The 23,827-nt window shown below is 42.3% G+C and overlaps 1 protein-coding gene and 1 non-coding gene across 2 annotated transcripts; one reads left to right on the top strand and one right to left on the bottom strand.

Moving 5' to 3' along the window:
- The first annotated feature begins 191 nt into the window (after positions 1-191).
- On the top strand, positions 192-263 carry trnap-agg (transfer RNA proline (anticodon AGG)). Its single transcript has one exon. It is a non-coding gene; the product is annotated as a tRNA-Pro (tRNA).
- A 5,487-nt stretch (positions 264-5,750) lies between these two features.
- On the bottom strand, positions 5,751-22,320 carry klf3 (Kruppel-like factor 3 (basic)). Its single transcript, XM_049572713.1, has 6 exons — positions 21,986-22,320; positions 12,180-12,240; positions 11,172-11,718; positions 9,593-9,719; positions 7,443-7,609; positions 5,751-6,482 (listed from the first exon to the last, which is right to left on the bottom strand). The coding sequence occupies exons 2-6, from the start codon at positions 12,219-12,221 to the stop codon at positions 6,301-6,303; spliced, it is 1,065 nt and encodes a 354-aa protein (XP_049428670.1). The 5' UTR covers positions 12,222-12,240; positions 21,986-22,320; the 3' UTR covers positions 5,751-6,300.
- Positions 22,321-23,827: the final 1,507 nt, after the last annotated feature.

The raw sequence follows: 23,827 nt of genomic DNA, 5'->3' as shown, positions 1-23,827 counted from the left end.
TCTCGTTTACCCTGGATACTTATATTTGAGTAGAAAATACGGCTGTTCTGTCTCTGCATAGGTGAATTTCGTGTCAAAAAGCTAAACAATAAGTATTATCGTACCCAACCATAAAAAAAACCGTCGAAAGAGCCATCATTGCGTGCGTAGTTAAACTTTTTATACAGTATATTTTCCCGTCGCCTCACGGCGGCTCGTTGGTCTAGGGGTATGATTCTCGCTTAGGGTGCGAGAGGTCCCGGGTTCAAATCCCGGACGAGCCCATTTTTTTCTTATTAGAAAGTGAGATTGATGAGGTAAGCAATGGTAGTACAAAATAGAGGAGTGCAAAGACAAACAAAAAATATCGGTGAGTAGATGTCAGAAATAGACACAATGCCAAACCTATAAACAAGGCAAACAGTAGGAGTATAAGTTGCTCATATCTCAAATTGCTATTTGGTGAGATACTGATGACATAATACACATGTGAAGCCTTATAATGCTGTTCATTGATAACCACAAATCACACGCACATACAAAGCCTACATGTTGTACAATGTTTAAGGGAAACTACACCCACTTTCAAAATTCATACAAGTTATTTGTAAGTCTAAGATGGTCCAAAAATAATATTTAACATTAACAACTTTCTCCCAAATCCAAAACCTAGGGTGTTAAAAGTCAAAAATGATATGTCATAGGGTATAAAGTCTGGAGCTGCTCCACAGACAATGAATTATGAAAGATGTTGTAGATGACACTCAGAGCACCCAGGTGAATGTTCTGTTTCAGAACTAAGAACAAAGACAGAATAAATCTCACTTGGGTATAAAAAAGACAAACATTCTGTGGGTCCACACGATCAGTCTCCCATTCATTGTCTACGAAGTAGCTTCAGACTTTATTCTTGATGACATCATAAGTTTGAGACTAGTTTCTGGCTTCGAGAGAGAGTCACTCATGTTCACAAATACTGATTGAACTTTCCAACCTATTGGAGTTCTTAGCTTAGGCCTTGTTCCCCAACTGTAACTACTGGAAGTGACCTTTATTCTGTTTTTGCTGCTGAATTAATTATTCTAATAATAATAATATTGTGCATGTGATGAAATCCCTGACAGAATGTGTGTCTGTGTGAGTCTTCTTCCTCTTTCGGCTGTTCCCTTTAGGGGTCGCCACAGCAAATCTATCCATCTAACCCTATCCTCCGCATCCTCTTCTCTCACACCAACTGACTTCATGTCCTCTTTCACAACATCCATAAATCTCCTCTTGGGTAGTCCCAACCTCAGCATCCTTCTACCAATATATTCACTATCCGCTATATTCCACTATATTCACTATATATGAACATGCCCTAACCATCTCAGTCCGGCCTCTCTGACTTTATCTCCAAAACATCTAATATGAGCTGTCCCTCTGATGTACTCCTTCCTGATCTGATCCAATCCATCCATCCATCCATCCATCCATCCCTCAAGAGCACCTCAACATCTACATCTCTGCTACCTCATGCTCTGCCTCCTGTCTTTTCTTCACTGCCACTGTCTCTAAACCAAATAGCATCACTGGTCTTACCACCATCTTGTACACCTTTCCTTTTAATCTTGCTGGTACTCTTTTATCACACATCACACCTGACACTTTTCTCCACCTGTTCCAACCGGCTTGCACATGTTTCTTCACCTCTTGTCCACACTCTCTGTTGCTCTGGACTGTTAACCCCAAGTAGTTAAAATCCTCCACCTTCTTTATTTCTACTCCCTGTGACCTCAGCGTTCCACTTGGGTCCTTCTCATCCACACACACGTATTCTGTCTTGTGACGACTAACCTTCATTCCTCTCCTTTCCAGGGCATACCTCCACCTCTCTAGATTTTCCTCCACCTGCACCCTGCTCTCACTACAGATCAGGGGCGGAAATCCCGGGGGGGACGGGGGGACATGACTCCCCCTTCAGTAAAGCTGTTCCCCCCCTAGAATAATTTGAGACACAATTAATATTTTTTGAACAATGCAGTAGTATTTATTAAAAGCACAATGTAAGCAGTGCTCTTTGTAATCGCGCAATAATGTGCTATTTAAATCTTAAAAGATTTAGTCCCCCCCTCCCATTCCTAGTGGTATATCCCACACTCTTTCCAACGGGCGGGGCGTATGGCTGGACCTGCTGCCCACATCGCACATTGCACGGTAAGATGTACACTCACACAGACACAGTTTAACTTACACAAGTTACAACACATCTCATTTACTGTTACAACAAGCCCCAGGCCCAGGCTGATAATATAAACTGTCTGCAACATTTCTCCTGCATTGTTCAAAAGCCAGAGTTTAGTGATAGTCAGAGAGGACAGGAGAGAAAGAAGAGGGAGAGGACAGAACAAGAGCAGTCAGTGATGGAGCGGCTCGTAGCTAATGGGTACCTGTCTGTAGGCTCTCCACCTGTCAGTGAGACAAACATGAAAGACGTGCAGTTTAACCGACAAGGAGCGGTCATTACGCACGACTATTATGCATGGTTGTGAGGTGCGCAGCGGCAGATCTCATAGCACACTGTTTATAAACCAGTTTACCAGTTTAATTGCAGGAAATGTTTAGTTGTTAAGCCATTTCTCATAAGTATAGACATTCACTCTGCCTGTTGGAGAGATAGAGAGAAGATTAAAGCGTCAAATTGCGGTAAAAGATGCTGTATAAAAGACAGGCTGCAACTTTTTTTTCCTTGTCCCCCCCCCCTGGAATTATTCTCTAAAATTTTACTGTTTATTGTCCCCCCAACTATGAAATGGGATTTTTGCCCCTGCTACAGATCACAGTGTCATCTGCAAACATCATAGTCCATGGAGATTCCTGTCTAACCTCATTTTTCAGTCACTTCATCCTTACTATTCTTTGTTACTTCCTGCACCACAATGGTTACTCTTTGTTCTCTCTCATTTTCCTCATTCATCACCTCTTCAAAGTACTCTTTCCATCTTCCCGTCACACTTGTGACACCTGTCAATACATTCCCATCTTTATCCTTAATCACCCTAACCTGCTGCACGTCCTTCCCATCTCTATCTCTCTGCCTTGCCAACCTGTATAAATCAGTCTCTCCCTCCTTACTGTCCAACCTATCATACAAGTCATCATACGCCCTTTGTTTGGCCTTTGTCACCTCTACCTTCACCTTACACTGAATCTCCCTGTACTCCTGTCTACTCTCTTCAGTCCTCTCATTGTCCCACTTCTTCTTAGCTAACCTCGTTCTCTGTATACACTCTTGCACTTCCTCATTCCACCAGGTCTCCTTATCTCCTTTTCTTCCACCAGGTCTCCTTATCTTCTTTCCTTCCACCAGGTCTCCTTATCTCCTTTTCTTCCACCAGGTCTCCTTATCTCCTTTCCTTCCACCAGGTCTCCTTATCTCCTTTCCTTCCATATGACACACCAAGTACTCTCCTACCTGTCTCTCTGATAACATTAGCTGTAGTTGTCCAGTCACTGAGTCTGTCTCAACTCCTCCCTGAAAACCACACAACCCTCTTCCTTTTTTAGCTTTCACCACTTCGTCATCTGCTCTGCCTTTGTCCTCTTCATCTTCCTTACGACCAGAGTCATCCTACACACCACCATCCTGTGCTGTCTGGCTACACTCTCATCTGCCACAACTTTGCAGTCACTGATCTCCTTCAGATTACATTGTCTACACAAGATGTAGTCCACCTGTGTGCCACCTGCCACCTTCCTCCTCTGCATCATGTCAGCCAACTCTCTAGCATTCCCTGTCATTGTCCCAATATTCAAAGTCCCTAGTCTTAGTGTAGTTCTAGACTCTTGCATTTCCTCTTCTCTCCTACTACGGACATGCCCTTCTTCTCTCCTTTTTCAACTAACATTAGTCCAATTTCCACTGGCACACTGTAGGTCAACAGCAACCTGGGCCTCGGCCGATCCATTATGGCAGTCATATTCGTGATTTCCGTGTTTGTCTGTTTAAGACCTGTAAAGTGTGCTGAGACCATGGATTACCAGTATAATATTTCTATGTCTTTTTTTTTTTTAGCTCTTATGGTGCATCTGGGATCAAGACTCAAATAAGTTTTTTTTTAGCACTTTAAATAAGCTGCTGTTGAAGTTAGTGAAAAAAGCAAATATAAATATTAAATTTATACTGTTATTAACCTGATAAAAGAGGAAATATCCAAATTTGAGAAACTTGTGCTAGCAAATGTTTGGCATTTTTTGTGATAAATAACTAAAATGATTAAATTAAAAATCTTCTGTCATTCAGCTACTCTACAAACACCTCTATCAACAGTTTCAGCACAAATACACACATAAATAAGGCACAGCACTCCATTCTGCAAATATTATCAATAAGTTTATTAAGTGGTATGAATATTCTGTCTTAAAATAAATGCAAAATTGCAGAACCTGTACAGTTATATGTTCACAGTTTAACATGTTCCCTTTGAATTGCCAACGTTTAGATTAGAAAGAGATAGGGTTTATTATAGACACGACATTATAGAAATGTATAATATCCATTATTATGAGAGTATCATAATATCATGCTTAATAAAAAAAAAACCTTTAATTGCCCTTTCAGTCTAATAATCAATTATAAAATATATATATATATATATATATATATATATATATATATTACAACTTATATTTGCAGAAATACAAAAAACATGTACAAGCAAAAAAACGCAAAGAGAATCCAGGGGCAAGATGCAGATCAGTTGAGCCGCTACATTCGGTATGTGTTTGTGTGTGTGCACATGTAAATAAACGAAAGGGTCACACTTTTCTCTGGTATTACTTGACTGGAAAATGACAAGACACCTGTTATATTTTTCCAATCAAACTGACCAGCAGATGTATGAATAGAAAAAACTGATGTGATTAGAAAATATTTGGCTTTGGGAATGTTTTATATATATATATTTATATATAAAGTGCACATTGGAGGCATGTACAAAGACGCTATAAACAAAACTACTTTGTTCTCCAGAAGCTGTAAAAACAAACTTGTGCTCTAAAGTTGTGATGGTGTGAAAAATTTGATGGCGTAATAGAAGAATATATCTTATGACCTTCGATTTAGAAAACTATTGAATTAAATGTTATTTTCGTTTATATGATATATCCTATGTGGCGGGCTGGAATAAAAACCCATCTGCTCCTAATAAACAAAAATCAAAGAGCAAATGTCCCTGCTTTGCACTTTGTATTTGTCCCATATAAAAGTGTCATACAATAAAAAAGGCTACCATGGTGTCACATCACAAACCAACCATTAGTTCATTTAGATACATAAACTTGATATAAGACATGAGACATTTCATTGCTTCAACCCTTAAACCAACCGAGTGATGTCTTTTCCTCACTGACACAATAATGCCCCTGTGCAGCAACTTTCACATTTCTGAATGAAAACATAAAAAACACTTCACTCCAACAATGATCGAGACCCACAGTCCCCACTTTGTTTTCAACCCAAATACCAAAAGCACACCAGACCGAGGCTGCTTTTTAAGTGCATGTTTTCTTGCTGTGTGTGCCGTTAAACGTGTGCATATATGTACAATAAAAAGCAAGCATTAGCTACCTGTTGTGTTGGTTTTTTTTGTAAAGTCACTTCATGATGTAAGCTTGTAGAGGCAGATGAGGTGTGTGGTGTTTAAATGTGGCGGTCCATGAAGGTGGAGTTAGCGTTATGTCACAGGTAGCTGCGCTGATGAGAGAAAGCTGATGTATGACACGATGCACAGTAGGTGTGATACGATACATTCTGGAAAGTTTCACATTATATTGGCCTAGCTAGCAAATAACATGTGTGAGTTTAAGTCCATAATCTTTACTTGAATGCATGCAGAGAAATGAGAGCTGATGTTGCAAAGAGAAGCTTGAGCATGCCACATGAGCGGGTGTCACTGCTGTTTGGTTCCGTGGACAGAAGAGGGCGCTGCTCTCAGGCCAGCTGAGATGCTGCAGCCTCTTTTTTAAAAAAAGTGTCTGGACCTTCCACAGCTGATCAGAGGTGTGGTGCAACAACCTTATTTGTATTATTATGTCAAAGTGAGCTGATGATATATCTGCAAACAAGATGGTGTTACATGACTAATAGGCTGACACCAGCTCATATTCAGGCTAATGAGGTGAAAAAGTCTAAACTTGCACCCTGAGGAACATTTCCCCACTCCCTGTCGAAGTCCAACGTGTAAGGCCAGCTCTTTTAAAGTCCCCCCCTCAAGTCAAAGTGGTACAGTCCAATGTATAATGCAGCACCAAGTTACTTTCAAGCTGCCCGGGTGGATGGTTTCACACCAGGAGGTGGCGTTTCTTGTGCAAAGCCAGGTGGTCAGAGCGGGAGAAGCTGCGTTCACAGTCGGGGCACTGGAACGGTTTGACTCCTGTGTGCTTGCGGAAGTGTCTCGTCAGCTCGTCTGAACGGGCAAACTTCCACGTGCAGCCTTCCCACATGCACTTGTAGGGTTTCTCACCTGTACATACAGAGAATAAAAAAGACAAGGGACTGTTAGTTATTTATGAGGGTAGAAGGGGTGGTGCAAAATGGGGATGGCATGTCAAATAATTTTTTGAAACACTGGGGAAGGATTTGTGCTTTTATTTTGGCTGAGAGAAGTGATATGCAACTTTAACTGGTTGTTTTTTGTAATAATTTAAACACCCTCTGAACCCCAAGGCTCACCAGCTGGTTTGAGAGGTAGTTTTCTTTGAAAAAATCAGTAGTACACATTCATCATAGCCAGAAACTGTAGAGGCAAAAATTGTCACTGGATTATTAAATTTCTGATGATTCCTGAACACAGCATGTGCAACTAGGATTACATCAGGGGGAAAAAAACAACAAAAAAACAAATTGAGCTTAAAATACTAAAATCTGATCAAAATCACAGACTGTAAAACATGACGTCACTGACTGGTTTGTGGTTTGTGCTAGCTATGTGCACTATAGTGTGTGTGCATGCATATGTGTGATGTGCACACTTTTTAATTTTTGCTGGATTTGTGTGGTAGAACCAGGTCAGGCAGCTTGTGTAACGATACAATTTGTAAAGAGGATCAGAATTTTGTTTGAGAATTTAGCTGTTTGTGTTGGTAATAACTCTCACTCACTTGCTTGTTGCATTGACTCCAATATCTACATTTGGTATAAATATTTTAAAAAAAAAATCTATCTATCTATCTATCTATCTATCTATCTATCTATCTATCTATGAGTGTCACATATTTTCCCCCGCCACTCAGGGATGCTCAAGTAAAAATATTCAGGGAAGGTCAAGATTGAAAAAACAAAACAAAAAAATAAACCAAAACAAAAAACAAAGTCAAACTCCAGCCATCCTCCTCCTCTAATAAGTAAAGAACATTCCCTAAGTGAAAATGCTTGTGATAGGTTAAAAAAGAAGTAAAGCTTGTGTGCAAATCAGGACTCTTACCGGTGTGTGTCCTGCGGTGTGCTTTGAGGTGGGAGCTCTTGGTGTACACTTTGTTACAGCCACTGAAGTCACAGCGGTGAATTCGACGCTTTTTCAGTGTGTCCGGAGACTCAGCGGGGAGAGGATGCTTTGCACCTGAATGGACTATTACTGACGGGTTGTTACCCCTGAGAGAGACACAGAGAGGAGAGCATTTATTAGATTTCATTGCTTCATGTGATTTGACCAGGAGAGGGAGGTAGTGTCACACTACAGCCGCCTCCTTCATGGTGTTGAAATCTAATGCAAGTTAAATTTGGTTGCAGTGACTCTGCGATGCAATAACAACTTCTACCAGTCAGGAAGTTGAAAAACACCTCCCGCCTTTTTCCAGTGTGCCACGCCTTTGCTTTGTCCTGTCACCTCTCTCATGTTTTCATTTAACCATTCAACGACTTAGTCACTGGAATCTGATGACATCCAGCAGAAAATAATACAAACAAGTTCTAGAAGACCAAAAAGTGTGAAATAGTAGATGCAACTTTGTAACACATTTTCCAAACTCATACCCAACACCAATGAGCCCAAGAAGATAAGATTTCTAATACTGCGCGCCTAGTGTGTGTGTGTGTGTGTGTGTGTGTGTGTGTGTGTGTGTGAGAGAGCTTTGTTTTCTCTGCGGAAAAGTACATTCAAGTCAAAGAATAATTAAGTAGAATACAAAAGAATAGAAGAGAATAGAGTAGAAAAGCAAAAATTTCAAATACTTAACAGTCAAAAAAAGAAAAGAAGGAGCTGTCTTTTCGCACATCATTAATGTGTGTGTGTGTGTAGGGGTGTGTGTATGTGCGTGTGTGAGTGTGTGTAAGTGGCAGTTGAGAGCAGGTGTCGAGTGTTGAAATATGAATCCCTCACAGATCAGTTCTGCGTAAAGGAATGTGCAGAAAGTCCCCTGCGACACACACACACACACACACACACACACACACACACACACTTAGGCTAACCCATCATTATTATACACATCGAGACGCTGAGCAAACTTGACCTCGTTCCTGAATACTTACAGTATATTTACATTGTTCTTGTGTTTTGAGAAAAGAGGTGATGACAGATAAACCCACACCCACTTCTTTTTTCTTAGGGTCCAATTATTTCACAGTCATCAAGGGTAACGACAGCCTGTGATGGTTACCGCCCTGACAACTACAGTAAAGGACGGGGCGGGGGGCAAGATAATACACTCCATTCACACACGAGCAAGAACTAACTGGCAGCATTCCCTGACTATTACACATGTAACCAACATGCAATTACTCCTCTGAGGTAAAAGCCGTTATTCTGTAAAAGAAGAACCTCTGGGAACGAAAACAGATGATGACGAGAGGTGAGGAGGAGGAGGAGGAGGAAGCAGGAAGGAAAGAAGGAGTGGGAGATGCTGGACAATGAGCGCTACAATATACAGGAAGTGCTGAGTGAGGAGGGAGGGAGGGGAGGAGAAGGAAAGGAGAGATGGGAAGAGCGGAGGAGGGTGACAAGATCAAGATAGCTGATATGAGCGTGTGCGGCCGACGAGAATGTGATAAGAGAAGGAGCTGTAATGAGAAGTGTGGCTGATGGACAAGACTGGAAATAAGCTAATAAAAGGCGCCACATAGGAATGAGGAAATCTGACACACCCAACATACTGCAGAGTCAGTGTGCTGTGTGTTCATGTGTCGGCCATGACAGTCATTGTGTTATTGGCCCTGTGTTATCTCTGTAATTTGTAAAGATTTTTTTGTAATGTTGAGAGAATGTGCGAATCAAGGCATACAGAACAGAGAGTTTGAGAGAGGGCACATGAGTAAAACTGAATGTGAGAAGTTATTTTTCTGTGCTTATGTGGATTCAAGCAAATAAATGTACTGAGTCCAAATTAAATCATTCTTTGGGTGATAATAATTTCGCTACAAAATTGTATCATCAAAATCATACATCAAACAACACCCAGCCCCACAGTCTTGGGGCTGCAGCTTAATTTTAAAGAGATCACAACAGGAACAGAGCAGGATCCGGTCAAAGCCTCTGAAAATGACTTCCATATAAAGTTAAAGGGGAAGCATCGCAGCAGACAGTGAAACTTATGAAACTTCTGGTGCTTCTTTCAAAATCTGTATGAGTGTTCTCACCCGTATTCGTGTGGTATCCTGATGACTGATGATTTCATCTCGTGGCTCCTGTCGAGGTCATGAGCGAGCTCCGAGCGAGGCTCTGTTTTGATTGGCTTGTGCAGGTCGTGGGCGTCGCCACAGTGAACTGGGTAGATAGAAATTACAGGTCAGTATGGTCAGTGCTGCGGCATGGTCAGGATTCGTTCACATTAAAGGTATAGTATGGATTTTCTGAAGTGGGGTTGTATGAGGTACTTACTCAAAGTCAGTATATTACATACAATAGGTGTCAGTCGGCTCACCCCCAGTTTGGAGAAGCAGACTGGAGTACTGAAATGAGAGCTAAGCAATGTACTGCTGTGGACTGAGGAAGCAGCAAAACGTTTTTTAGCCACCTTAAAAAAAAATCCCATTTTTACCACTATCTGTCAGACAGCCCATTCCAACAGGAAAACCATTAACGTCTTCAGTTCCCCACCTATGATCTCATCAAAGCCACCACACTCCATTGACAAAAACAGTAATCTTGGCTCACTGAACACAGGAGCTGCTGGTTTACCCCTGCAATCAGTAAGTTTGTTTTTGTTATTATGTGATTTTTGTGACTGCTAACAAACTCTTTTGAACGCCAAAGTCACTATAACACACTATAACACACTATAACTGATCGAGGCAGCGGTAGACCAGCAGCTCCTGTTTCAACAATTTCTGTTTGCCTCAATAGAGTCTGGCTTTGAAAAGAGCGATATAACAGCTTCAGGTCCCAATTAGAAATCACTGCCTGACAACAAAAAAAAAACCATTCTAAATATAGTGTACACTTAAACTGATTTTTTGAGGTGGCTTTAGTACATTTTGTTGCTGACCCACACACAGCAGTGCACTGTTTAGCTTCTGTGATGGACTCAAGCCTGCTTCTCCATACTGGGGGGGAGGATGACTGACATCTACTGTGTGTAATACACTGACTAAATGAGTACCTCATACAACCCCTTTTAAAAAAAGTATTCCTTTAACACACTGTTAATATTTTATACATCAAATTAAGGTGACAAAACAAGGCCTCAGCTGGGAAATTCAATTTTTTTCATTTCTTTTTTAATTTTTTTTGTCATGTCAGATATGAAACATATTTAGTCATGCTAACAACATGTTTTGGATTGTTTTGATGCTACAACAGAAGTGCTTCTAGGGAAGGGCGTATAATGTGAAATATGTCAGTGACATAATGTATTTTTTCATTGTCCGTTTGTATCAGATGTAGGAGACTCAGAGATGGTGACCTCTGTGAATCACAGAGACCTTCATTTGACCCCAGAAAACAGAACAAATTGAAAATAAAGCTTTCCTAAGAAACAAGAATCTGCTGAAACTGATATTCTGAAAACAGAGGAAATGAAAACTTCCTCATTGAGCTATTACTCTTATTTGGAGAAAGATGAAGCCTGCAGTTGTACACTGATGTATAACTGTCACGATCCTTCCTGTTTTGTTTTTTTAATTATTAGCAAGACATACAGTATATCATGTTAACAAAGCTCAAATCAACTTTAAAAATAGAAGCTGAATTAATTTAAAACAATGAATGAAGCTTCACCTGACTTGTGCTCCCTGCTTCGATGATGGTCGTCGTCACTGGCGACAGGTGGGCTCACCATTATGGGCTGATGCAGGTGGAGAGGCGAGGGGTAGAGGACAGACAGAGGCACCATGACTGGAGACACCATGACCCCCGACCCCTGGATGACTCCAGATCCTGAGCCGATCAGAGGACCCACCATGGTGGGGTAAGGAAGTGAGGGAGTGGGAGGCGGGAGAGCGTGGGAGGGGGAGGAGCGCAGCTGGGAGTGTGGGGGGGAGCAGCGCGGGGAGGCACGGCTCGCTGAGCTGTAGGGGGAAGGCGGGGAGCTGCGTGAGGAGGCCGGGGAGGAGGCGGAGGAGCAGGGAGGGGAGGAGGAAGAGGAGGTGGAGGAGGAACGTTTGCTGACTGACAGGTCCACTGGCTCCAGCTGGGTGTGTGTGGGGTTGGTGGGGGTGTGGGACTGAGTGAAGGTGTGCATGTGCGTGGGGTGGTAGAGGTGGGCGGGATGGGAGAAGATTACTCCGTATGGCTCCGGGGTTTTCACTAACGAAGAGTAGAATGACTGTGAGAGAGAAAGGGAGGATGCAGAAGAAGGAAGCAGAGGAGGGAGACAAAAGAGCAGTTAAAAATTTCCGTCCTGCGCTGAATAACACGGAAAACATGTTTCTGCCACACAAACAACTACAGCCAGCCAAAAAACTTTAACCCAGCTCTGGTTGGGAGCGGATAACTGTTATGTCTCAGAGTACAGTGTGTCTGTGTGTGTGTGTTCATTAGCCTGCTGCCTGGCAGTGTTTGTACCCATTGTATGCAAATGTCCACTGTACAGCAGCCTGTTTGTCCAGGAAGAGATGGAATGTGGGAACCAGTCTGTCTAGACATGTAGCAGGAGTGTGTGTGTAGGTCAGAGTTACAATATGGCATCAAAAACATGTTTTGCATGATGGGAGCGCACACACACACACACACACACACACACACATACAGCACCAAAAGCTACATTTACACAATCACATGTCTTACCGTCTCCATGTCTGTCTTCAGAGGGTAGTCATACATCAGCATGGCTGCACAGGCCAGGCTCCTACAAAATAAAGGCATACAGCCATCAGTATTGACATTTAACACATTATAACACATTTACGCACTAATTTATTCTATAATTTATTTTTATAGATACTTTACTCAAACTAAAAAAAACTGATGGTCCAGTGATTCCCAACCTAGGGGTCGAGCCCCTCCAAAGGGCCACAAAATAAATCTCAGGGGTTGTGAGATGATTAATGGGGTCAAAGAAAGAAAGAACATACTTCTGCTATAAATCTGAATTCATATTTTAGACTTTTCTCTAACCTTTGCCTTTTCTGTGTGAAGTAGTGGCCATATTTTACATCTTCGGGCCTCAAAACTGTTGTTTAAATGAAACCATGTGAGAGGTTTTGAGGGGAAGTGTCTCTTTGGTGGAACAGCCAACAACTCATACAGATGTCTGAAACGTGACAAGGGACCTCAGCTAGACTCTGCTTTTTTTGCAGTACAATATTACCCTCTGGGACAAGAATAAAATGGCAGAAAATGGAAATACTCAAGTAAAGTACCTTAAAATTGTATTGAAGTACCGTATTTGAGTAAATGTCTGTAACCCTGTTCATTTGTCATATTTTCATCTCTAACTGTACAATACCATCAACAGTTTATAAGATGATCTCATTTTCAAGGCAGGAGAAGAAACAGTAAAACTGCAAGACAACTTGTATGGACTCACACACCTCGCACACCCATGGACACACACACACACGTCTTTGAGAGGCGATGAAAAGTAAATCACGTAAAGTAGAGGGAAAGGCTAGACAAGGGTCTGTACTTAAGTATAGGTTTCTGAAATGTGTTTGTAGTGTGTGTGTGTGTGTGTGTGTGTGTGTGTGTGTGTGTGTGTGTGAGCGCTGTCGACCTCACTTCCAGTTAATCACATCAGACAATAGCCAAACATCTTTTTTTCTGTCACATTTTACACACCTTCTCCTCCTCTCTACTTTCTACTTCAAAACAGAAGCTCCTCTCGCTCCCACTGTCCATCTTGTCTGGTGTCTGGCAGACCATTTTATGACACTACGAGACATTTCCAGGTGTGATGTGGCTAAAAACTACCCAGTGTCGAAGACTAGACAGTGATACCTCACACATTTCAGGCACACACATACACACACACACACCACCTATAAAGGTCTGTCAAGTGTTTGGATCACAAGCGTGTGAGGTTTCAAAGGTGGTTCCAGTTACTTTGGCTTTGAATGGCCAGGTGCAGCTGCGATGACTCTGTGTTTGTGCCTAAACGAGGGTGTTTATGAGTGTGATTGTGTGTGTGTGTGTGTGTTCACCGGTGCATTAAGAGGCAACATGAACTGTCAAAGAATGTACCCTGAGGGAGTCTGTGTGTGTGTGACCTGATTAAAGTCCACAGTCTGGAGACAAGCTAGCCTTTAATTATTAACAAATGGGCAAGAACACAGGCCATCACACCCCAGCCACACACACACACACACACACACACAGAGTCCAGATGGGGAACAGACCAATAGGGGAGCAGGATGCTCGCTCACTGGGTCAGGAAGGGTGTGAACATGACGACTAAAGCCTCACCCTTTGCCCGGCTCCATAGAGACAAAGAGACTGCAATCAGGTGGGGCCTGTGTGTGTGTGTGTGTGTGTGTGTGTGTGTGTGTGTGTACATATGTCTTTGAGGGTGTGTTTTCTAATCCGGGTTTGTATTGTTTTGTAGTTCAACTAGAGGTCAAGCAGTTGTTCTATTGTGGTTGTGAACTACACAGAGTGGCGGAAATAAGAGCAGAAGCAGAAACAGATCGATCACAAAACAGAAAAAGGACAAAAGAGTGAGTGTACAGTGAACACTAAGTTCAGCGTACAGGTATTTTCCCTACAAGTACAAGAAATTTAAAATGTCCAATAAACTGGATTTTAAAAATCACTGGCCATTGTGGAAGTCCCCACATCCTGTGTCTCTCTCGTGTTCATATCTAAATATTTCCCCTCTGCTACTTAAAAAACAGCGTTGCATCGGGTACTCGCACTGAAAGCGCTCTGCAAGAGACACATCTCTGACTCACATTTGCAAACAAGGAGACATGGTGTCTCTGATGGAAAGCACCAGATACAGGTCCAAATGATATAATCACAGCTTCCAGCCCAAGGTTCAACATGTATGGCTGCTACTAACCATTGTTATCCTTTAATCTGTCAATCATTTTTTCAGATTAATTCTTTTGTGTGCAAAATGTCAGAATAGTCCAGTTCCCACAGTCCAAGGTAGACATCCAACGACATCTTCAAATATTTGTTCTGCCTGAGCAGAGCCCAAAGTTGTTAAGTAACACTTTACTTTTAAGGTCCAGTATGAAGGATTTAGGGGCATTTATTGGCAGAAATGGAGTATAATATAATACTTATGTTTAGTTTATAACCACCAAAAAATCTGAATCATTACCTATGTTTCCATCCAAAAGTGATTCGAATCATTGGGAAATGCGTATTGAAAGAAATACGAATCCTGTGTGTTTCCATTAAATGTACGGACTTTGGTGAAAACTACGAACTCCTGTGAGATTTCCGCAGAACCAGAAACAAAACAAGTCTTGCATTCTTCTTCTTCTACGTTTTCTGGTGGTTGGCAACCAGCTTGTAAATGCATTACCGCCTTCCCGACCTGGAGTGTGGATATCACCATGGAGAGAGGTGCGCTACATCAGACTTAATTTGAACATAACTGTTTCCATCCCCCGTTTTGCAAATCAACATTTTTTTTAAATCAACCAAAACCCAGCTAAAGCGAGTGTATTTTAGTTTGTGCGAATCGGGGGATTTTAATTTGAATTTTGGCGTTTCTATCATAATTTTCTGATGCGATACTTCTAGATGCGCATCTAAACAGGCTGATGGAAACATGGCTAGTGTGTTTTTGTTACCTTAGAATGAGATGTTTGTATCTGCATAAGGAATGGATCCTCGTCTATGGAGATCGCCCACCATAGTTGGCAGCCCAGCCAAGAGCATTCAAAAAACAACGATTTTTTTTTTTCTTTTTTTTTTTACATGTAACTGCTTTATTCAGTGTTTTTACTGGTTTTCATCACCTGGTCCATTTGTCTTGGAAAGGAAGAGACCTCTGCAGATAATTCAGTTCCTGCTAAAAACCTCCTGAACAATGAATGGTGAAGGAATTCTCACTGGGACAAGTTTCAGCTGGTTGCAATCTGCAATCCTCACCGCTAGATGCCACTAAATCCCCCCAGATCTTACGTGCTGAACCTCTGAAAAGCAACATAGCCTACAGCGACTGGTAGAGGTGGAGTGAAATATCTGTGCAGGCGTGGTTCTCTAAATCTGAGGAAATACTTCACATCACGTCAGATGACACCAGAGGCGATCTGCACATAACTAGTTAGCAAATCCTCACATTGGCAAAGCTTAAAACAAGCACTTGACATTTTTTTATAAACAATTTTAACAAATAATCAATTTTCAAAATTGTATGCAATGGATGCAATTTGTTTTCTTGTGCCATGTCCTTGCAATGAGTGCAGTTCATTCCTCCGAATAGCCGCTATTTGTGTGCACACAGCAGTTTTTCCCTTCTTTGCCTCTAGGTGGCAACATCAACATTTCTTACACTGCTGCTGCTGTTACTTTTCTTTGCCAAAAGTGGCACGTGTTGGCAAATGTGTCGAACCAATCTCGAAATGTCAAAACATCTCCCTCTGGTAGAGAATTTGTAGCTTGATAAACAGAAATGTGTAACTGCAAGTATATGAGTCATAAGCCAGTTTGATAAGGCGCTGTGTGTGTGAACAAAAAAAAAAAAAAAACACCCATCAAAAACAAACACATTTGAGAACTCAGACATGAGTGACTCAGCATCTTCTTTCAATTCTAAAATGCAAATTACCTTGTCACTGCAGGGCTCAGCTGGAGGGAGATTTACGGTTACATGTGTGTTCCTGTGAACACTCACTTGTATCTGCACAGTACATGCACATGCACATACCATGTGTGTTCACGTGCTCAACAAAATGGGCTTCATCAGTTATCTGATGAAGAGTCTAGCAAAGCCCTACAGCACGCGTACATTAAAATCCTCGAAAGAACATACCATTCTTCTCAGAGTTCACCTGTCATGCAATATTTCTTCTCACAGGCCTGCTCACATGGAGGTGAAGGTGATTTATGTAGTCTGAGACAAACACTTACGTTCAGTGGGCTAAATCTGCTTGTCATTGGTCTGGGGCAATTTGGGTGACAGAGATCTGGGTCATATAACAACAGCAGCAGATAATTAATATTTTTTTGTTTTAATCTGCATGGAGGTGTATGCCAGGTGGTTTGGGTTTACCACTGCACAGAGGTTATCAGGCAATGTGTGACAGCAGGATGGTGAGAGGGAAGAGCGTCTTTGTAAAAAAGACAAACTTTTCCCCGGGGTGTATCGTAACAGAATAAATACAATGAGACACTGAAAGTTAAGACAATCACAGGAAAGAAATTTAATTGAGCGGTGCAGCGTCTGTCTCTGTAAACCTCCGCAAACCATACAGCCTCAAGAGAGGAAAGACAATCCGGAGCTGGAGCTTGTTGATTTGTGTACAAATCAGTGCTGCATTAAGAGCTTATTAATAGATTAATCGAGTCATTTACAGAAAATGAATCAGCAGCAACTACTTTGATAATTTGTTAATCCTTCACATCATTTTTAAACCAAAATGCCAAACATTTCCTCGTGTAAGTTTCTAAACTGTAAGAATTTGCTACTTTTCTTTGCCTTGTGTGACCGTTACTTGAATTGAATAGACCTTGTAAATAATCAACCCAACTGGCAGAATAAATGTTGGCATTGTGCGTTTCTGTAAACTATAAATATGTTACATTTGTATGATATTTTGAAGCGGATACACTGAAACATTACATTTCTAATGTTTCAACAAAGCTGGAGTCAATATGTGGCTAGGTTTGGGCACAAAAACTACTTGGTTATGGTTAGAAAAAGATCATATATTGGCTTAAAATACCCGTTTCTGGTGGCACAATGTCAGCAGGAAAGGAAGCAAAAAAACAACACCTTTCATGGCACCATCCTGACAGGAAATGCAGTGATGTCTCGGTAAAAAACAACAGCCTTACGTGACTTATCTCTACTGGAAAAACAGCAACAGGTTGCCACAAACAGCCTGTTTGGTTGCTTAAAGCGACTGAAAGATGCAGTGATAACTCGCAAAAACAGATTTTGTTGTTGGTCTTGAACACTGGTGATTTGCAGCTTGCAGGTGTCTCGCCAAGGTGTCTCGCCATCCACCATCCCCTCCACCTCATGGTGATAACATCTGCTCATATACTATGTCAGTTGAGACACACTGATATGCTAAGAACAAAACATTCAAATGTTTGCAGAAATGTACAATCCCAACATTTTCTTCAGATGACTCGGCTGAATTAATACTTCACTTGAGAACAAAATCTACAGATTAACTGATAATAAAAATAATCATTGGTTGCAGCAGTAGTTGCACTGATCCTCTGACAGACTGAGGTGTGCAACAGGTCTCATGGAACTGATGGAGGGCAACAACCTACTTCTGCCAGATGGAAATCAGACAGCTGTTGCACCTCTGCGTCATCAGAGCATTCCCATTTTCAGATGTAAAATCACATACTATGACATGAAGGAACCGGCGTGTGCTGCACCTTTTTGGTAAACAAGCAGCCCTACCTTGAGTTGTTGGGGAGTTTTTCCTCCCTGTGCGCTCTACATGTGGGTGTGTGTTTGTGCATGTCAAGTGTGGTCTGCAAATATTGTCCTTCTAGGTCAGTAGAGCTACTGTGTACTCAACCCCAACCCACTCAGCAAACACTTCCTACACCCCTCTCTCCACCCTTGGACTCCGTTCTTCTCCACCTCTTCTTCACTCGCTCCTCAGCAATCATTCACGTCTTTACTACTGTATTTATCTGAACCGCACACCACCCCACACTCTTTTTCTCTCCCTCTCCATGAATGATATAAAACAACATGACTGAAGGGGAAAATATTGTGGCTTGGAGTCCCTAGCTACTGACTCAACCACACACACACACACACACACACACACACACACTTACACACACTCACAGCCGCACACCAAGTTTCTGCTAGCTCGACAGAATACACACACTAAATCACTAAAGGGCTAAATTATTACAGACACGCACACATGCTCTAACAGACACAGACACTAACGGGGCTGCACATGCACACACACACACCCACACACACACATACACCCTCTAATGGCAACAGGCTGGAGATGATGAGATCACCAGAGAGACCAGAAACCTCCAGACAACAGCTTTGTCCAAAAACACGCCGCAATAGACACACACACACACTTACAGCCTTCAGTTCGCTGCCTCTGACTCTTTTCCTTGTCTTTCTTGTCTTTACCACCTCTTTTACTCTGCCAGTCTCACCTCATGTTAGCCCCCTGCTGTCCCCCACCACGCCTGTCAATTTGATCACCAATCGCCTGACTCACTCACTCACACTCACTTCATCGCTCGCAGTGTAGAACTTCATGTACATACTGTAGCTTGACTCACACCTTGTTACCTATTTACACCCCTCAAGGAATGCACTGAGTATTCTTAAACTTCAGATCCCAATTACATGACGCATCAAGTTGACGAGCTAATATTCCGGCGTTTAACTTTTCCTTTTTCTGACCTCACCTCTGATGTAGTTTCTTCTCCTGTTGCCCTCGACTACTTTAAATTTACCCCGTCTTTAAAGCCCTCGCCCCCTACTGTACCTCCCTGCTTCCCAATTTCAACCCCTTACCTCACTTCCTACCCCTGACTCCCCTGATAATGCCTCATATGCTCTGACTTTGACTCCTCTCACTTTACGGGCCCCTGCCGAAGCCCCCATCCTCTTATTTTGGCTTCCTATTCCTTCATCTGAGCTGCCTAGCCCCACCCCCCCCACCCCCCCCCACCCCACACACACACACACACACACACACACACATCCACGTAGCCCCTCTCTACTCCTCTCCAGCAGACTGTGGGGCTGCAGGCCTGCAGACCTCAGGGGGAAGCCAGAGGGGGCCATCAGCAGGGGAGAGGAAACAGGATCCATCATCACACACATCCACACACAAGCACACACACACACACATTTAAAGACACACCGGAGTTGACATAAGGTTTAAACACTCACACACACACACACACACACACACACGTGTACACACCTTAAACTGTACTTGTCAAAGACAGCAAAGTTTTGAGGCTTTCCAGACAACTGAGGACAGAGAGAAGAAGAGGGGCTGCCAGAGAGAAGGAAAGAAGGAGAAGCGGAAGCCCTCAGAATTTAGTCCGACTGTTATTATTTCCACACTGCGTGATGGGTCGGGGGGTGTAAAGAAGAGAAGGAGGAGGAGGAGGAGGAGGAGGAGGAGAGTGAAGCCAAATGGGGGGTGCTGCTGCAGGGGGCCTGCGGTTTCCTGTCTGACACACACACACACACACACTGCACCTCCCTACCCGAAGAATGAGAGGAGAGAGTGGAGGGGGGGGATAGAAGGAGAGAAAGGGCAAAGAAAACAGCCGCTCTGACCAAACTATGTCAAAATGGAAGTGGAAAGAACAAGGCAGAGACAGAAACGGGGAAGAAAACGAAGTGGGTTTCAACCAAAATATGACAAAACTTCAATGGACCTCAAACATGGGGAGGGGGGCTGGGGGTTAGAAAGAGCTACACAGTCACAGTGGCTCAATCCAGTGGTTTAAAAGCGGTAACAGACACACCGCACCAATGTGTGTGTATGTGTGTATGTGTGTGTGTGCTTTTACATGGCTGTGTGTGTGCGTGCATGTGCTGGCACGCATGTGAAGTTGTGTAACGAGTTACAGCTTTTTACGTTTATGGCTGTCTGTTGACCACGGTGGCCTTATTCCCTTAACTTCTAATGAAGAATCACCAACTCTTCAGCAGCAGGGGTTTAATGTTTAGCCCTAATGTTCCCTAGGACATGCCCTTTGAGCAGTGTGTGTGTGTGTGTGTGTGTGTGTGTGTGTGTGTGTGTGTGTGTGGACACACTCTTGCGCATTTTGTTCCACCAGATAACATCAGCATGTTGATTCAGGAAAAAAAAGGCGTAGGGGTGGGTGGGGTATTTGGGGCGTGTGCATAAATAAGTGTGTGTCTGCTCTAATGAGACACAAATAAATAAGAAACAAACAAAGGTCAGCTCATCTTCTTCTTTTGGAATCTTTTCTAGAGCAAATGAAAAGTGTTAAGTAAGAGAGAGAGAAAGAGAAAGAAAGAGGTCGCCCTCATTCCACCCGTCCACCCCCCACATCCACATCCCTCTCTCCTCCCTTCTTTCTCTCCCTCTCTCTCTCACTCCAGGCTCTAAACAGGATAAGGGCTTCATATGCCAAGTGGAATGTGTGACGCAAGCCTCAGCCTTGAAACAAAGCACAGGAAACAGGGAGAGACAGAGACGGAGAAACACACACACACACACACATAGAGAGAGAGAGAAAGAAAGAGAGAGGTGTGTGTATTATATAGGATGCAGTGAAACCAGAGGTAAGACAAAGAAGCTCAGGTGTGACTGACTGAACACACACACACACACACACACACACACCTGTCACATATGCTCCGTGTGAGTGTGTAACACTGCACTCGGCTCTGACACCACGTAGCCACACTGAGGGTCATCTCTCACACAAGCTCCAGCATCATATTCAGCCTGGCTGTCAATACGATCTACAGCTGGAGCCTCAATCAATCAATTAATCAATGACTTTAACAGTAAAGTGAAAACAGTTTTGGAGATCAATGAATCATTTCAGTTGTTTAATCAAGAAAAAATGGCAAATTCTTGCCGATTACAGTGCCTTAAATGTGACATTTTGGGGCTCCTGTGTGTTTTTTATTATTTTAAATGAAATCTCTTTAAATTTTGGGACAAAATAAGATACTTAAATATGTCACCTTGGGCTCTCAGAATTTGTAATGGACCAGTTTTCCTTTTTCTTTACATTTCTATAACTAAACTACACATCTCTTGATGAGGACAAATCAAACATCATCTAAGGCCTTTAACTGATCACACTGATTTTAATATCTGTACCAAATCTCTAAACCTATTGTAAACTAGATCAAAATCACACACTGTGCGGTCACAGGATATGTCATTAACACTGAAGAAAAAGAGAGGAACCAGCTCCACAGACGAGACACATCACTATAAATGAGTCTCTCTTCCTTCCTCACAAGCCTATACTGGACCCAGTTTCAAACATTTTAATTAATCAAACCACACTATGCTCTATAAAAGGCTGTAAAGGCTATAAATAGCAGAGTCTCCGCTGCCTGACTGTCGGGTTACATCAGTTATCAGCCACTGTTAAGACCATTAGCCGACTGCCAATCTTTTTCTTTATTTTAACAGCAACAGATGTGCCACAAATTCAAGAAACTGCTATAAAAACAACTTCATTAACTAATGAGGCTGATGAACCAAACACAGGCAGCCGGATCTTATTAAAAAAAAGACCCACAACTCTGAATTAAGGAGTTTTTTTTCTTCCCCACAATAAAGTCTGCTTTATTACAACACATCATCTACTGCCACATCTAACCTTTAAAAGACCGCGCAGCAATTACAGGCTTCACCACAGCACATCCGAGAGGAAATAAGAGCAGGGTGCCGGGGTCACCGTCTCTAAGTGGCCGCAGCAACATCAGAGGGAGATCACGGTGTCAAACTTACTTCTCAGATGGTTTGTACAGATCTATTCCAGGAGGGCAGACGGTAGTTTCACAGCTGCCTTGCTGAACGGCAGAGGCTCCCTCTGAAACTCTACTGAGGCAACTCCGGTGAAAAAGTGACGCAGGCGACGATCGGCAGCGCTCCGCTGTGTCACTGACATGAGAGAAAAAACAAGAGTCCACTGATCGATGGCTCCACAAAACTTCCCGAAGTTACGAAACTCCCTGTCTCTTTCTCTCTATCTGTGTGTGTGTGTGTGTGTGTGTCTCTCTCTCTCTCTCCGGTTTTGTCGTTTAGAAACTGTTGCTGTCACATGATCCGGTCTGTCTGTCTGTTGTCCATGGGGTCGGGCCGCTGGGCGGGACCGGGGCGGGGTGGTCCAGTTCGTGTGTGTGCGTGTGTGTGTGGGGTTGGGTGTGTAGACCTATGTGTTGCAATATTCTTTTCAAGTGTGAAGACAGCAGAGGTGGAGGAAGTAAAGCTTCTTTTACTTAGGCTACAGGAAAAGCAATAACAAGAACTACAAAAAGATAGAAATATGACAATGAAGACATGTGAAGTAAAAGTCCTGCATTTTACTTGAACCATACTCCCTGTGCAGAATGGTCCATTTCAGAAAAAATAGTATTTTGATTTGATTACAATTATGCATCAATGTGCGTGCATCACTCTGTTGTCCAGCTGGTGAAGTAGGCTACAGCACAGTTTTGCCTTCAACATTAACTTGGATGCAGGATAATATCTGCACGTCATCAGTAATTGCCGATAGTGGCTTTAAAATTAACTTTCAAAATCAGCCAACGTGCTTTACCTTATTTTGCACATTGAATGAATATAACATACATTAAAAAGCATTCTATTTCATGTCTCCATCTGCTGGTGGGCCATCACGATAAGAGTATGCATGCATAATATCTTAATTTCCCTGCAAAAGAGACTTGGTGATAACTAAAATTAGGTGGGGAATTAAGTGAATATATCAATATCAGTTATCGGGCAAACAAGTTGTTACATATATCAGCATATCGGATATCTGCAAAAAAAATCCAATATCGTGCCTCTCTATTTATTTGTTGCTTATATTTTGTAGGCTTGTACTGATCGTAATCTGCAAAGTAACCAGTAGCCTAACTAAAGTGATCAAATGCATGTAGTGAAATCAAACATATAATATTCCCTCTGAATTATACTGGAGTACAATAAGGTAAAGTAGCAGAAAATTGAAATAGGGGAGACCAGGGTGGGTGTACCATGGGATATTTGTAACCAGGCCCCCAGGAAATCTCCTTGCAGCTAATCTTTCCCAGTGGCCACTATTGGTATTGCAGCATAAAAATCCCCTGCTGCCCGAAAAGCATTTTCCCCATAGACCACCATTAAAAAAGAGACACCTGTAAAACTGTTGACAGGACATTTCAAACTGCAAACAAGGTCAGTTATGACTTTCTATTATGATTTTTTTTTTTATCCATTGGAATAAATAGGCACCATCTTGGCTTCTGGTATCATTATAAATCCATTGTTCTAACACTTTAAATTTCTCCAACCAGGAACAAGCTACAAATCATCTGATTCACTCTGCACATCCTTAGTTTAGTCCTTATTCCTCATGTGAGAAATTAGCACTCTGTGACCGACACAGTCAAGTTTTTAAGGAAAAAACTAATTCTGGGCCAAGAAAGTACGTTTTTACTTCATTTATTTTATAATATAATAGCGTTTGCTGTTTGTAGTTAAGTCATCAAGCTTAAATCATGTTTATTATGTGTCTATGTAGATACCTTTCATGCAAGTTGTTAGCGCTAATGTTTTAGCTGTTGGCTGTAAGGTGAGCTGGTTTGT

This window comes from Epinephelus fuscoguttatus, linkage group LG3, assembly GCF_011397635.1.
Source record: "Epinephelus fuscoguttatus linkage group LG3, E.fuscoguttatus.final_Chr_v1".
Lineage (NCBI taxonomy): Eukaryota > Metazoa > Chordata > Actinopteri > Perciformes > Serranidae > Epinephelus > Epinephelus fuscoguttatus.
Note: the sequence above shows the minus strand (reverse complement) of the source record. Positions and strands in the feature narration are given on the sequence as shown.

What these genes read in the sequence shown, in the direction of transcription:
- klf3 (XM_049572713.1), bottom strand. Translation starts at nt 12,221, where the DNA reads ATGCTGATGTATGACTACCCTCTGAAGACAGACATGGAGACG. An exon ending in AGGATACCACACGAATACGG is followed by an intron (nt 7,610 to 9,592) that starts GTGAGAACACTC and finishes TGTCTCTCTCAG; the next exon opens with GGGTAACAACCCGTCAGTAA. An exon ending in ACACCGCAGGACACACACCG is followed by an intron (nt 6,483 to 7,442) that starts GTAAGAGTCCTG and finishes CTGTATGTACAG; the next exon opens with GTGAGAAACCCTACAAGTGC.